This window comes from Crocuta crocuta, unplaced genomic scaffold, assembly GCF_008692635.1.
Source record: "Crocuta crocuta isolate KB4526 unplaced genomic scaffold, BGI_CrCroc_1.0 scaffold179, whole genome shotgun sequence".
NCBI classification, from domain to species: domain Eukaryota; kingdom Metazoa; phylum Chordata; class Mammalia; order Carnivora; family Hyaenidae; genus Crocuta; species Crocuta crocuta.
The window spans coordinates 4,461,580-4,477,276 of NW_027551568.1; the positions used below are offsets into that span (position 1 = coordinate 4,461,580).

The 15,697-nt window shown below is 57.4% G+C and overlaps 1 protein-coding gene across 1 annotated transcript in view; it reads left to right on the forward strand.

Annotated features, from left to right (window-relative positions):
• Nucleotides 1-4,841: 4,841 nt before the first annotated feature.
• The window catches only part of PPP2R2C (protein phosphatase 2 regulatory subunit Bgamma), a 51,956-nt gene continuing 41,100 nt past the window's right edge, over nucleotides 4,842-15,697 (forward strand). The window contains exons 1-2 of the mRNA XM_077750381.1: nucleotides 4,842-4,899; nucleotides 9,225-9,402. Coding sequence (XP_077606507.1) covers nucleotides 9,243-9,402 — 160 coding nt within the window. The 5' untranslated portion in view covers nucleotides 4,842-4,899; nucleotides 9,225-9,242. The remainder of the gene's footprint in view (nucleotides 4,900-9,224; nucleotides 9,403-15,697) is intronic.

Sequence of the window (15,697 nt, forward strand, 5' to 3'; positions counted from 1 at the left end):
GGGCTTTGGGACAGAGCAGCACCTGGTTCTGGGGGCCCGCGGGGGGTTGGGCATCGCTCTGGCAGCTGTAGGAGACTGGGGTGGGGCTGAGATCTGGGCTGCGGTTTGTCGGAAAGTAGGTCCTCCGTGCTCAGGCCGGATCAGGCATTCTGGTGCCTACAGAGTCCGGGCCAGGAATGTGAAGCTTATGGGGGCCCCACTGATGGGGGGCTCACGGGGTGGGGGGGCAGGGATCACCACAGTTGGTCCCCACGGGCCTCCAGAGTAAGGCTAGTGTCTGCTCTGCGGCCCCGTCGCCCGGGCAGCACGTGAAACCCCGACACCGCTTCTGGAAGCAAGAGGGGAGAGGAAGGCAGGGAGCAGGAAGCAGACAGAGCGAAGCAAGCCCACGACTTGTCGTGCAGCCGGTGGGGCGGGGACACGGGGACCACCGGCCCCTCGTCAGCGCCCCGACCCCTCGGGCTCCTGCCTGCAGACGGTGGCCTGACCCAGGGGTGCATTCTGGGGGGGTGGGTGCTCGTTCCGTCGACCTGCGCGGCTCTGGGGTCCTAATGAGCCACACCTTCCTGTCGCTCCCCCCACAGCCGATGTCATCTCCACCGTTGAGTTCAACCACACCGGAGAGCTGCTGGCCACAGGCGACAGGGGTGGCCGGGTCGTCATCTTCCAGCGGGAACCAGAGGTGCGGCCGGGCCTGGTAGTGGCGGGCGGGGGGCTACACCCAGCACGGGCCCTTGCTCACCCCGCCCTGGGTCCCAGAGAGGCACTCCGGGCGGGTGGGGTGGCTGCTGCCCTGGCTTAAGCCTGCCCTCCTGCCCTGTGGCTGGGTGAGCCGGCGCCCTCCCGGCCCCAGCTGGGGGGCCAGGGGGGCTGGGTTTTCTGCTGGTGCAGGGCTGCCCACAGGCCGGGGTACGCTCCGCCCAGGCCTCGCCCTGGTGGGATTCGTTGTCCAGCAGAATTCTGGGTAAACAAGGAGTGGCCTGGATCTCTCCACCCCGGGGCAGTGCCGCTGAGCCACTAAAAGAAAGCTCGTGATAAAAAGACCCCCATTTGTTGAGTACCTACTATGTGCAGTCCCCTTGCTATGCTCCTCAAGGACGTTTCTCATTTACTCTCCACTACCCACCCCGGAGCGTGGGGACCGACACCCATTTTACAGATGAGGACACACGGAGAAGTCGCCCAGCCAGTGATCAGAGACCAGGGACTGACACCAAGACGCCAGCCTGCCTCTGAAGGGGGCGCCCCCCACACCGCACAGGTGCAGGGATTAGCTGCCCAGGACAGGATGGTGGAAACCAAGGAGGTCGACAGGGAAGGGGGAGGAGGGGGGGAGGGGCCATGGAGAAGGAGGGAGAGGAGGAGGGAGATGTTGCCGACACATCCCTGCTCCAGTCAGTTCCGGAGCTGATGGAGGTCCGCCTCGGGTGCTCACCCCTCCCCCTCCCCACGGCGGCCTCAGTGGTACCGTCAGGTGCCATTAGTATTCGCGTTTCACAGAGCGGGAGGCCGGAGCTCAGAGGTGTGGAATCGCTTAGCAAGGACACGTGGCCACAGAGCAGACAGCTGAACATCAGTCACCCTGGCCGGAGCGCACGGATTGTACGAGAAGGACTGGGGTCACCGGCCGGGCGTTACAAAGCCAAGCCTCCTTTTTCCAAAAAGAAATGAAATCGCTAGATGCCGGTTTCTCGACTTTGAATTTTTCTCCTGTTAATCGTTTTCCCTGTTCTGGTCCTGCCGGCCTTGGTTGCAGGCACTGCTCACGGGAGAGGAAGGGAATCGGCCGGACACCCAGGGGGACCTTTCCGGAAGCAGGACAGGTGTAGAAACACAGCATTTGGGAAAAATGAGCGGGAAAGTTGAAATTGTGCGTGGGGGAAATGTCTCCGCTTTGCTCCCAGCAGGTGATTCTTCTGGTTGAAGCGTCATGTGGTCACACACACTGAAATTGTCTCCCAGGCCAGCTGTCCCCGTGCCCGCAATGGTCTCCTCACCGCACCACGTTGAGGCATCTACCACGGGGGTCCCTGTTGGGAGTTCGCTGCCTACACTGGGGTGGGGCCTCCCAGGAGAGCCAGGGGTCGGTATTCTCTCCCCGGTCTGACATCGCAGGATGCTCTGCCGCAGTGTGAAATCTGCTCCCAAGGCGTTCATTCCTCAAGTCAGGCCTGAGATGGACACTCGGACTGGGGGAGCAGCCCAGAGCATTGACCTTGGCGTCAGACAGACCTCAGAGGCGCGGATGACAGTGCTTAGTGGACACGTGGCCTTGGGGGGGTGATCAGTTCACCTCCAAGCCTCCACTTTCTCATCTGTAAAATGGGGACATCCACGGGTGTCCACTGCAGCGGGGCCGTGAGGCTAGAACGAGATGAGGAGTGAGAAGTGCTTCACTCCGTACCTAGCACGTAGTAGGTATTCATCAAATGTGACCAGGTAGCCTGGTTGCTGGTGGTTTTACTCGTTGGACAGAGGAGGAGACAGGGCTTGGTTGCCTTTGACCTGGGATCGGATCCACCAGCGTTGCTGGATGCGGGCCGCCCGGCTGTCGGGCTCTCTGAGGGTTGGGTCAGTGTGCCCCTCGCCCCTGCCCTGGGGGCCGCTCCTGCCCCACCCCTGCCCTCCTGGGGCTCAGGCCCCCTTGTCTGGGTTTTCTTGCAGAGTAAAAATGCACCTCACAGCCAGGGCGAGTATGATGTCTACAGCACCTTCCAGAGCCACGAGCCGGAGTTTGACTATCTCAAGAGCCTGGAGATAGAGGAGAAGATCAACAAGATCAAGTGGCTTCCTCAGCAGAATGCCGCCCACTCCCTGCTGTCCACCAACGGTGAGTGCGGCCGTCAGGCACCCTTTCCCGCCACGTGGGGGCGGCGGGCATTCTTCTCGGCCCTGAGGACCCCAAAACTGTGTTTTGAGCAGCCTGTGACTCCGTTATATCTTAGCCTTTCCCTACGGTTGGACATGAGGCTCATTCCCACTGTTCCAAAGAGCTGTCCCAGGGATGGCGTGGGGGGAGCTTGGTAACGCCGATGACGGGGGCAAGCTTTGCTCTTCCAGAAGAGTGGGATCACCGCCTGGCAGTGTGGGCCGGGCTGCGGGAGGGGCGCGGGTCTAGGAGCCTGCCTGGCCTCCTGACCGTCCTGCCCCAGGGAGAACACGGGCGCCCCCGGGGCCCCCAGCCTCCTGGCCAGACTCCTGCTTCACCCCCTCGGGGCAAGGCTCCTGGGGCCGGAGGGTCAGCTCCCCACCCCACCCCCCGCCCCCGCGCACTCTGCTCTGCCTCCTGTACCTCCCACCCCCCATCGTCGTTGTCGTCGCTGGTGCCTGGACTCTGTCCCAGCCCTGTGACCCTGAGGCAGTGGCCTTGCTTCTCTGAGCCTCGGTTTCCCCACCTGGGCAGTGGGGTGGATGCAGCTCCTCCGGCACCCCGAGACCAGCCAGCGCCGCTGCAGCGTGTGTGAGCCTCACAAGAGCCCAGGCTCGGTGCGGCCGCTCAGGCGTCCTCAACTCCACCAACCCAGCCTTGTGCCCAAAGGCTGCCCCCCGCCCCTCACCTGGCCTGCCCATCGTCCTCAATCGTAGGACCTCCACTGGGGGCCACCTTCCACTGAGCCTTCACTGACGCCCCTCCTGCAGCCGGTCCTGGCCCCTCCCGGCCCCAGGCCTGCCCTCCCCTGCTGTGCCACGTGCTGGATCTGAGACCCCTACGGGCGCCCGGCCCGGGGTCGTGCTCCGTCAGCGCCAGAGCAGACGCAGTGCGGGGCTCCCCAAGACGGGACCTGGCCCTGCGCCTTTCCCATCTGACTCATGACGGGTGCGCCTGCCTCATGGAGGTGCTGGGAGGACGGAATGGCGCGAGGCCAGGCGGGGCTGGAGCGGGGCCGGAGCCCCCCAGCCGCACACGTGGTTTTCCTTTCGCCGTGGGAACAGGATGCGTCAGTCTCTTCCTGGCCTTTTGGAGGGAAGGCAGCTTCAGGAGCTGCCTGCACCCCCACCCTCAGAGCTTCTCGCCCCCGGGTTCAAATCCCAGCTGCTCCCTTTCCGAATGCGAGTCGTTGGGTACCTCCCACGAGTGTATTGCTCTTAGTTGTCTCCCTCTTCCTTCTGAGCATGACGGCGTGTGTTTTGCCGCTCGCGTCTGAAGGCCATCTGGTGGCAGAATTCCCTCTTCCTCGGGCTGGGGAGGGGGGCGGGGGGGAGAGGGTCAGTCTTTTGTCCTTTAAGGCCTTCACCTGATTAGACGAGGCCCACCCACACAATGGCAGGCAGTCTGCCTCACCATATGGATTTAAATGTTAATTCCATCCAAAAACAATACCTTCACAGCAACACATGCCCAACTTTGGCCAAATGCCAGGGTAGCCTGGCTTTGCCATGTTGACACATAAAATGAAGAATCACAGCTGGTAGATGACTCTTCTGATATCCGTGGCAGGGTTTCGGAGAAATGGGTCACCCTCTTCTGTCTGCCACGGCAGAGCTTAAAAAGTAAGAAGCTACGTCCATACACTGTCTGGACATGACTTTAGAGTTGGCCGGCTGCCCTCACGGGTGCTCAGGAGTCCCCCCTTGGGATCAATTGTGAGGAACCAGAGAATGAGGACAGGGACGTCGTGTTCGGCCGCGTTCAGCGCATGGGGTGCACAGAAGGAGAAGGAACCTTCCCTGTCCAAGAGCAGGACCCCAGTCAAGTCATTCCCGGATCAGTGCACCCCTGTCCCCTGGACCGTTCTCTGTGCTGGCGTTCATCACATGTCTCATTTCATTTGCTCTGCTTTTAAAGATAAAACTATCAAACTATGGAAGATTACAGAGCGAGATAAGAGGCCCGAGGGATATAACCTGAAAGATGAAGAAGGGAAGCTTAAAGACCTGTCCACGGTGACATCGCTCCAGGTAAGATGGGGACCACAGCAGATTCCGGCAAGCAGGAAGGGCACCTGCTTCTTTTTTTTTTTTTTTTTTAATATTTTATTTATTATTGAGAGAGAGAGAGACAGCATGAGCAGGGAGGGTCAGAGAGAGAGGGCGACACAGAATCTGAAGCAGCTGCAGGCTCCGAGCTGTCAGCACAGAGCCCGACGCGGGGCTCGAACCCACAAACCATGAGATCATGACCTGAGCTGGTTGGACGCTTAACCGACTGAGCCACCCAGGCGCCCCGCGGCGCGTGCTTCTTAAACGGTGAGGATATTAGGACTTGAAGGGCCTTTGAGATTCGAGTCAGAGCTGGACTCAGGTCCTGGCTGGGCTGCTGACTTGTGGGGTGGCTGCGGGCTTTTTCCCCTCTCCTTCAAGCCTCAGTTTCCTCACCAGCAAAGCTGAGATGAGCATGTTTCTCTCGGAAGTGCCGGGCGGATGAGGCGGGGGCGATGCACGTCCGGAAAGCTCTGTGAGCCGCACCTGCGGGTGCAGTGCAAGTCCTAGAAGCCCTTGCTATGCTCAGGGGGAAACTGAGGCCCAGAGAGAGGCAGCCGCTCCCCTAAAGCCGTTCCACTGAATGAGTGAAGTGCCAGAAAGGAGAACCTGGGAGGCGAGCTCTGTGTGGATCCTGAGCCCTTTGTCGAGAGGCCGAGGGATTCCCCGCAGCTTGTAGAGGCTCGACCCATGCAGTTGTCTTAAAAGAGGCCATGCTGAGGCCAACTCTCGTCCCCACGTCCTTAAAAGTCAAGAGAGCTCCTCTTTCTTCCAGGAGAGGGGGTGTGAGACACGGCAGAGAGTACTGGAGTCCCGGGATCTGGGTTCCGATCCTGCCTCGGCCACCTCCTGGCGGCGTGCCCCCGGGCGCGGTCTCCGGCTCCGCGAGCCTCCGACCGCTCATCTGGAGTGAGAATGAGCACTTCTGTGGCGAGGGCTGTGTCTTCCAAGCACTCTGCCCATAACTACTCAGTCCTGTAAAATGGGCATACGATTATCAGCCTCATTTTACAGATGAGATGAGCGCAGGATCCAAACCCAGGGAAGTCGGGCTCCAGGGTCGGCATCCCGGTCTCCCCCGTGAAGTGGGAATGAGGTCCCCGCCTCCTGGGAGAGCCACGGGGCTGGCTAACGGAGTCGTGCTGGCAGACTCCGTAAAAGTCTGCGCCTTTGCTTCTCCGGCGGGGCAGGAAGCATGCTGAGGCCACCCCGTGTGTCCCTGGCTTCCAGAACCGAGTCTGGACCATAGTGGGTGCTTTGTTCACATTTGCTACTGGTGCGTAGCTAATTCGGATTTATTCATTCATCACGCGGTGAAGTACCTACTATGTGCCCGGCCCTGCTCGAGGCACTGGGAGGCCTCAGTGAAACTAAGAGCCTGAGGGAGGGATTAGATCTGAGTCTTAGTGTCCCCTGCTCCTGACATGCCTGTCAGGCGGTTGTAGGCAGGGTCCTGCCGTGTGCCTCAGTTTCCCAGTCAGCAAAATGGGGGTGCTGACTCACCCTCTCTGAAATAGCTTAGCATACACACTCGCTAGGTGTCCAGCAAATTGTCATTAACTACAAAACGGTAATCTGTGCTGTTCCCGAGATGAGAAATAAATATTTAAACATATTGGCTTCTGAATGATTTGCAAATTGTACAAATGAATTCTGAGGAAGTCAGGAGGCCAATTAGCTTCAACGTTGAGTAATGGGAGTGTCCCCCCCCCCGCCAAGCTCCAAGAAAGTTTATGAGGGTTTCATCTGGTGGGAAGGATACAATTATCACCTCCTGATGGACCTGGCGTTTGCGGCAGAGCGGGGGGCCCATGGGAATCGGTTTATTTGCCTCTCAGCGTTTGAGACTTGGCTCTGTATTTCGCTCACGTCCCAAGACGGCTCTTAGCTGTCCGCTGAGGCTGGAAGAGAAAGGAGGAAGAACGAGGGCTTTTGGGTCTTTCCTCAGCTCACCTCTTTCTTGTCTCCTCCCGTGTCGCCCAAGCCACCCAGCCCTGAGCAGCTCTTCACGCCATCCCTCCCGTTCATGCTGGAGGCTGGCGCTGTGACTTACGGAAAACCTACTCTGCACTTGGCCCTGTGCTAAGTCCCTGGGTTTCAGAGGTGTGAAGTCACCCCATGCTGGTGGTCAGTGCTGTGATAGTCACACAGGGAGGCCTTTCTCGACCTTGTTGATTTGGTGAACTCCTATTCATCCTCTGAAACCCTGTCTGCCATCTCCTTTGTAAAGCTTTTTCTACACGAGCAGATAAGAGCCCTCACCCTTCAGTGCTCTCTAGCTTTCTGTGGCCACAGTGTTCCGCCCTTCGTGTTATAGGATTGACCCCCTGCCTCTCACCTTGACCGTGGCTTCTGGGAGTGTTGGAAGAGGGGGGAATGTTTCATTCATGAGACACCCAAACCTTCAGGGCATGTTTATTTTCACTCTTCTTCTCCTTTGTTCTTTTAATGGCTTTGAAGTACATTTGAGGACGGCAGTGAATGGCTGGAGCCCTGGGTATAGCCCAAGTCCAGCTGGGAGGAAACTGTGGCCAGCGGGGCGGGAAGTGGACTGACATCCAGGACTTTGCTAGGCCAGTGATGCTCTGACCTTCTCCAGCACAGGTGTGAGGGGACAGAGTCCGGGGGTGTCCGGGGCAGACATCAGCTGTGTCTGGGGGAAGGGAAGATTAGGAGCTGACCTAGAATATCTAACACGTGGGGAAAAGTGCAGGGCGGAGGGCACGCTGACAGCACCTCCCACCTCACCTCCCAGGCGGAGAGCCTAGAAGCTCAGGCACAGAGCCAGCAGCACAAGAATGGCCCAGAGCCAGGCAGGCACGCGCGCCCATGTCGCACACACCCACACTCACACACACACATGCACACTCACAGGCCCCTACTCGCACGAACACTCACACACCCATATTCGTGCATGCAAACTCGTGCATGCACACACATATACGTGTACACACCCACATTAATATACGCACAATATGCATATATGTACACCATCTCTTGCACACGCATGTGCATGCACGCACACGCATATACTTGTACACACCCACATTCATATATGCACACATATGCATATATGCACACCATCTCTTGCACATGCACGTGCGTGCACACACGCATATACTTGTACACACCCACATTCATATACACACATATGCATGTGTGCACACCATCTCTTGCACACGCATATACTTGTACACGCCCACGTTCGTGCACGCGCACACTCATACACCAGCACATGTGGGTACTTGCACGCACCCTCACTCATATACACATGTACACGCGGGCACACGCGGGCATGTGCTCAGACTGCATCCGAATCAGAAGGAACACTTAGTGCTGACCCACCCTGACCTTGGCCCCGAAGCGGTCACCTCCCATCTCAGCTGTCCCCAGGGAGCTCGAGGGACACAGCCCACTCATTCACTCACCCGTTCACTTGTTCACCTGAGGACCTTCCTGTGCTGGGCCCTGGGCTGGGGACCAGAGACCCAGAGACGAACCAGGGAAGATGCAGCTCTTAGGGGAGGAGTCGGTGTCACCACATGTTTGCAGGGGTGAGTGTTTCAGGCAGAGGGCGCGCAGGGAAGGAGGGCACAATACCCAGTACCGTCTCAGGGACCCTCACACCAGCTCTCCGAGGTGGGGTGTGTCGGAGTCAGGCTGCCACCAGCAGCTGTAACAAGGAACCCTGCATCGCAGGGTGCAAGACGCAGAGGTGCACTTCTCACTCACGGAAAGGCCCTGGTTGACACGTGAGTCTCCCACAGGGACGCAGGCCCCTTCCATCCCACGGGCCTTCATTCCTAAAGCTTGGGTCCTCACTGTCCAGCAGTGGAAGGGGAAACGAGGTAGAGAAGGCTCACCTGCCTCCTAACAGCCAGGCATCCCTGTGCTCCCGTTCCTATTGGTGAGAGCCAGTCACATGGCCACACCCAAACTGCAAGGGCCACTGGGAAATGTAGTTCTTGTCCCGGCAACCACTTGTGCTGAGGGAACAAAAATGGTGGATACTTGGCTGGTGTTGCCATGGTGTCTTCTCATTCCATTTTAGAGGTGAGGAAGCCGGGGTGTAGAGGGGTTCAGCCACGTATTGAGAGCCACACAGCAGGCTCAGAACCAATCCCAGGAGGCAAAGCTTTCCTGGGGCACTGCTCATTTGCAGCGTGTGCATGGTGCCCGTGGCACATTCCCAGCCTCCAGCTCTGATCATACAGCCCCGGCATGCCGTTTCCTGCCTTGGCTGCCAGCCCCCCGCCCTTCCCCCCATCACCGTATCACCCTGGGGGCCACCCCCTCCTCTGCAGGTGCCTGTGTTGAAGCCCATGGATCTGATGGTGGAGGTGAGCCCACGGAGGGTCTTCGCCAATGGCCACACCTACCACATCAACTCCATCTCCGTCAACAGCGACTGCGAGACGTACATGTCGGCGGACGACCTGCGCATAAACCTCTGGCACTTGGCCATCACCGACAGGAGCTTCAGTATCCTTTCCCGCTGTGGGCTGGGGGCTTCTGGGTGGGGCTAGTGGGCTCAGTTGCAAGCGAGCCGACCTAGGGGCTTCTGGTTTTGTTCGGCTTCTTCGGTGAGGGAGGCCCAGATTTGGAACCGTGATGAGTTGCTTTATGAAGACTCTAACGCCACAGCTGTGGAGGGTCCCGTTTGTCCCCTTGCCTTCTCCAGGGGATAGAGTTCCCTGTCATTCTGGGACCTCATCAGGGACCATGGAGGAGACAGAGTCCTGGGGTCAGCCCTCCTGGATTGTGGCCCAAGGCAGGGGCTTCAGTGCTTGATGAACAGCCCTGGGGTCCCACCCGGGGCTTAGAGTGACAATCGATGTGTCACATGCCTGGTTGGATGGGGATAATGGGAGTCCCGCCTAGTGGCCCCCTGGGTCTAGACAAAGTAGGGGCAATAGTATGGACTCCAGGCCCACTTTCTCCCCAGTGGGAAAAGAACTCGGTTCACAAGCCAGGCCTGGGAAGGGCTGCAGGGGACAGAGCAGCCAGGTGGCTAAGGTGTCACTGCTCACAGACCAATAATAATGATCGTCATACACAGTGAGGCTCTATGCCTGCCCTCAACACGTCTTCATGTTCACTCACATCATCATGACAACGGCCCAGGATGTGGGTGCTGTCATGGCCTTCTTTACAGATGAGGAAACTGAACCACGGGGAGCCCAAGTTAACCTGCTCAAAGCTCACACCTAGCAAATGTCCAACCCAAGCCACCCCCAGCCCCAGAGCCCCACTTCCAACCTTTATGTCCGGCTGCCCTTTATAAAGGATGCCTCCCAGATGGGCAGTGGAAGGGGGTGGGAAGCCCCCTGCCCTAAGAGCTCTCATGCAAGCTGACAGTCTCCAAGTGTCCCCTCAGTTCTGGGTGCCGGGCAGTTCCTGCCATGAGAAGCTCCCAACACGGGCTGTCATACCCACTATTGCTGCCGCCTTGCCGGTCAGGAGCGGGTCGTATCCTTCGGAACAGAAGCCAGGACCAGCTGGGAGGGGGGTGGGGAGCCGGAAGGAGCAGTCTGGAGAAACAGAGGGTAGCAAATGGCTTCTGAGGGCCGAAAGCCAGACACTTGCCGGAGGCCGCTGGGCAGGGAGACCTTGGGAACGGGGAGAAGGGGGCTTGGGGGGGGGGCAGAGAGGAGCACCCGCTGTTCCCCGAGCCCAGCAAGAGGCTGCAGGGCAGACGCGGGGCTTCGCGGTCCGTGTGAGCCTCTCTCTGTGGGAGCCTCGCTCTGCACATTCAAGCCCACTGACCTTGGTGAGTAACCACATCTCTGGGAGCTCAGACTCCTCGTTGCCCCCTCCCCTCTGGGACCACAGCGTGCACATTCCACGGGCCCCTCCGAGATGCACCCAGCACAGAGCTGGTGCTCTGCGTGTTGGGAAACGTAAGCATCTGTCTCCTTCCTGCCCTGAGGGAGTGAGTGCTCTGAGCTGGGACCGTGGACGTGGACTGGGGTGGTCACAAAGATTCAAGGAGGAGTTGAGGCTGGAGCTGCTTGGGAGGAATGGAAGCCCAAATTTGGCTTGGTGGAAAGGGCTGGGCAGGGCATCTGTCTGACCCTCCATTTAGGCTGGAAGCCTGCTAGGTGCCACCCCATCCCCAGGGCGCAGAGCTTCAGTTGGTCAGGACTCTTCTGTTGCAAGGGCGAGAACAGTGCATCCCCATTGGCTCAAGCAAAACCTGAGCATTTAGGACTTACGGACCAGGAGAAGGCTTCAGGCACAGGTGGATTCAGGGGCTGGCACAATGTCATCAGACGGCTCTCTCAGCTTCTTGCCTCTCTGCTCTCTCCTCTGGAGGCTTGTCTCGGGTGCCACATGGTGGCACATTGGGGCCAGCGGCACGTGCCCTGCCCTCCCAGAGTAAAGTGCAAGAGAAAAGAGACCAGTTTTCTGTGAACTGTCCCACTATACGCCTCCATGTGGCACCCCGTGGGCTCTGATTAGGTATCAGGGGCATCTCTGAACCCATGACTTGCCGGGGTGGGGGGGATGCAGTGATCTCTCTGTTCAGGCCCGAGTCAAGGGTGCTGGAGGGGGTCAGTGTGGGAGACCCCTCAGGAGAAGCAGGCACTTGCCGGAGTCCAGCTCCGGGCGGGTCCAGGGGTCCCTGAAGGATAGACGTGTGGGCGAGGGAGGGAGGGAGAGCCCCAAGATTCTGGTCACCAGGCAGGCGTCTCTGCTCTGTCGGTTTTGGTGTCTTTATTTATAGGTCAAACATTAACATGGTATCAGAAAATGGAATTTTTACAATGGATGGTTCTCTGTGATAAGATGTTTTTGTTTTGATTTTTGTTTTTTGTTTTTTATTTAGTTTATTTATTTTTGAGACAGAGAGAGACAGAGCATGAGTGGGGGAGGGGCAGAGAGAGAGGGAGACCGAATCCGAAGCAGGCTTCTGGCTCTGAGCTGTCAGCACAGAGCCCTACGTGGGGCTCGAACCCACAAACCTTGAGATCTGACTTGAGCCGAAGTCGGACGCTTAACCGACTGAGCCACCCAGGCGCCCCAGATGTTTGGGAAAATGTACAGAAACAGGTTGTACAGAGGTATTCTCGCAGAGCTGCCCCAATTAGAGTGAGCTTGAGTAACTACGAAAATAACAGGGTGTCTGTAGTGAAAAACAGGGTAACATACACGTTTTAATAATGCTAGGATTAAGTCATAGGTTTGTAGATACCCTTATCCATCCTCATCCCAGCTGCCAGGGTAAGGGAAGGGGTTTGTGCAATGTAGGCCTGAGGGAAGGGGCTGCTATACGCCACCAGTCAGCAAAGGGGTATGTAGTAACCTTTGTTCTGCCCTTATCTGTTCCTTCTCTCTAAGTTAGGTTCTTTGTCTCTGGGCAAGACTTGATTTTCCAGTTATATTCTTTATGGCACCGGAGAGCCAACCATACCTTTAAAGAGTTTATCTTATTTCCAATACGTAGAATAGCCCCTTCGAGTGCATTTACCTTTGTGTCTAGTTTTATGGTTTCTTGAATAGCTAGGGCACGAGAGACATCTTCGGTTAGTTGATTTGAGCTGTATGAACCTCTTGGACTAACGCAACAGTAGCAACAGAATTGTACATGTACAGGTCGATCTTTTATGAGGAAGGGTCATTAGCCTGTTCATGGCTCAAGGGAAAGTATGGAGGGAAACAGGACCTGCTGGAGACACGATGTCTGTTCCCATAATCGAAAGATGTTCCCACAAGAAGTTCCTTCACAAGGTGCAGTCATCATGCCAGGGCCGGAGTAAGGGGACAAGTCACTCCCGATATTGATCAACAAGGTACCTCAGGGGTCAGTGCTCAAGCAGAAATAATTGAGTGGGGGTGGATATTGGTCGTCATCTGATTGGCAAGAGACTGTGCAAACTTGCTTTACCCTCACCAGGAGTTTTCTCGACTAGTGGGCTCAGAATGGCTCCCAACAGGCGCTGCCCCAGCAGTTGGGGGCCCCCATGGCGGGCCGCATACACAGATGTTCGCTGCCAGGGGTGAGGTGTTGACCAGCTTCCTAGCAGAATAAAACGAGTCACATGGGAGCCCCAGGGTCTGCAAATGGGGTGGGCGTGGGACCCGCGTGTGCCTGCAGCTGCGGTGCACGGAGCGCTTGGCCGTCGGCCGCTCGCCCGGTGTGCGTGTCGGCATGAATGCTGGGAAGTGGTGGCACGTCACGAGCCCATTTTGCAGATGAGAAAATGGAGGTGCTGGGGCCTGGGGGCTGGGCTGGCAGGGGGCAGAGCTGGGATTCGCGCTCAGGCCTCCACAGCCTGGCCCCGGGAGGCTGGCCTTACCCTCAGGCTGCCCGCCCCTGCCGCCCTCAGGTTTCTGCTCCTGGCTGCTGTGAATGCCCACATCCTTTAAAAATCGTAAAGCCCTGAAGCTGTGTAAGGGCCAGTGTGTCTTTCATTCATTCAGCCATTAAGTCCTGGTGGCTCTTCTGACCTGGCCTCCCCCCCCCCTCCCCCCCNCTCGGCTCTGCCCCCTGCCCCCTTGTGGGAGGGGCTGGACCCCCTAGTGTCAGTCATTCCAGAAACCCCCTCAGGACTGACTCCTTCTGTGTCTGCTCCTGTGTTCTTTCATTTTCCCAATTCTTCTAGTTTCTATTAATTTTCTTAAAAAATTTTTTTATTTGAGAGAGAGAGTGAGCGGGAGAGGAGTAGAGAGAGAATCTTAAGCCGGCTTCACGCTCAGCACGGAGCCCAGCTTGGGGCTTGATCCCATGACCCCGGGATCATGACCTGAGCCGAAATGAAGAATCAGATGCTCAACCAACCAAGCCACCCAGGGGCCCCTCCCTTAATTTTCTTTAAATCAACTTGCTTTCTTTTTGTCTTTTCGTCTGACTTAATGCATTTTTAATGTTATTGCCGTAAGTGAAAATAAAATCCTCCCTCAGACCCTGGCCAGTACCACTTGCTGTGATAATGCAAATATCCCGTATTGGCTCCGTGCAGGATGGTAGCTACTGGCCGTGTGTGCTGCTGGAGCGCCTAAGATGGGGCTAGGTGGACTGGGGAACAGAATTTTTGACTTCGTTTGGTTTTAGTTAATTCAGATTTCAAGTTAAACGGCCGCTCGTGGCTGCCGAGCTGGACAGTCTATGCAGCGTCTGTTAGAGACTAGTTCTCACAGTCAGAGACGGAGATGGGTACGTGCTTGAGGAGTTGGAGCATAGCAGCATGGAAGGGAGACTTTCTCCCGTATCCATCACTGGAGCTGGAAAATAATGGAAGACTTTTCCCAGTATATGAGTCTGTGCTGGGAAGGCTGTGTCTGCCTCTCTCCCAACTGCACTGTAGGCAGACNTGGGGTAGATTCCAGCAGGCAAGTCTGGAGGGAAGGAGCCCAGCAAGGAGATCTAGGCAATGGGCCGGCAGCGTCAGGGCCGTGAGCAGGAGTCAGTGGAGTAGTGGGGTAGTAGGCTGTACCTTATCTGTCTTTTGGACCAAGGTGGCCACCGGACATTGGGACAGGTGAGTTGTGAATAAGAAAAGAGGGTTGATCTGCAGGCACAGTTCTCCCGAGTCCTTATTAGAAACTGTGCCTCTTTGCCCTCCTTGAACACAGATTGGGCCCCGTCCATGTGTTGGAGAGCACATCATCCACCGCTGTATTTATTGAGTACCTCCTGTGTGCCAGGCACTATGCCTGACGTTTGGGTACGCAAAGACCCTTGCCGTCCTGGAGCCAGCAGACAATAATTGTTAGTATAATGAACAAGTAACACTCCCAGCATGCAAGCAGCGGACAAGTACTGTGAGAGGACGGAGCAAGGTGTCCAGCCCTGTTTACCTGCGTGGCTGCAGGGGTGGGCGGGGTGGGCGGGATTCAGGGCGGTGGTTTGGCCAAGTGAGGGTGCCCTGCAGGCAACGGTAAAAAACGACGACTGACCCGAGAGTCTAGGCCAGGTGAGGAGGAGACAGCCAGTGACCAGGGAGGAACATGTGTCGTTGGGGATCCCCTGGGGACCCAGGAGTCTCCCTACGACAGGCCCTGCCGCATAACTCCATGTTAGACGTTTGTGCTGCCTCTTAATTTTGCGAAGGTGAACCGATAGTTGATCGGAATATAAAGACGGCCTGTCCCTTGAGGTGGAGGAGCGTGCGCCGTGCAGATTGGGCCCCAGGCAGCCCCCGCCTATGGAAACAGTACCCAGGAGGCAGACGGAAGGAGTGGAGTGGAGTCGCCAGGGGTGCGTGGTGGTTGTGGAAACCTCCCGTGTAGACCGATTCATCAGGGAACCAGGCTGCATGTCACTCCCCGTGGCCTGCTGCCGTTTTGGCCACAGGGCGATAAGACACGGCCCTGGATCAGAGGCTGGCAGCGCCCGTCCATGGAGGCCGGCCTCCCTGGCGGGGAAGGTCAGGACCGTGGGCTGCGGTGTGATAATAGGTTCCTAGCAGCCGAGTAATTAGAAAAGGTGTTTCATTTCCACTGTGGGAGGAGGCGGGCGAGGCCTGCTGAGCTGGGGAATTGCTCTGAATCTGGACACCCATCTGGTGCAGGTATATCCTGGGGGCTTCAGCGCCTGGGGCTTCCTGTTCCTTCAGCTCTCGCCCTCCGGTGCCTTGACTTGCCCTGACGCTGCCGGTCCGTCTCAAGGCCACTGGAAGTTCGCTGCGGCACCACCTCCTCCTGTCGTAACACCTTCTGTCTAAGCAGAATTGATTTATAGTAAAGGTTTTAAGAGACAGGAAAACTTTTTAATAAAGGAGAAGTGGTGGGTGTTGACTTGACTGGTGAGAGTGGGTAGTAAGAAAGGTGACTC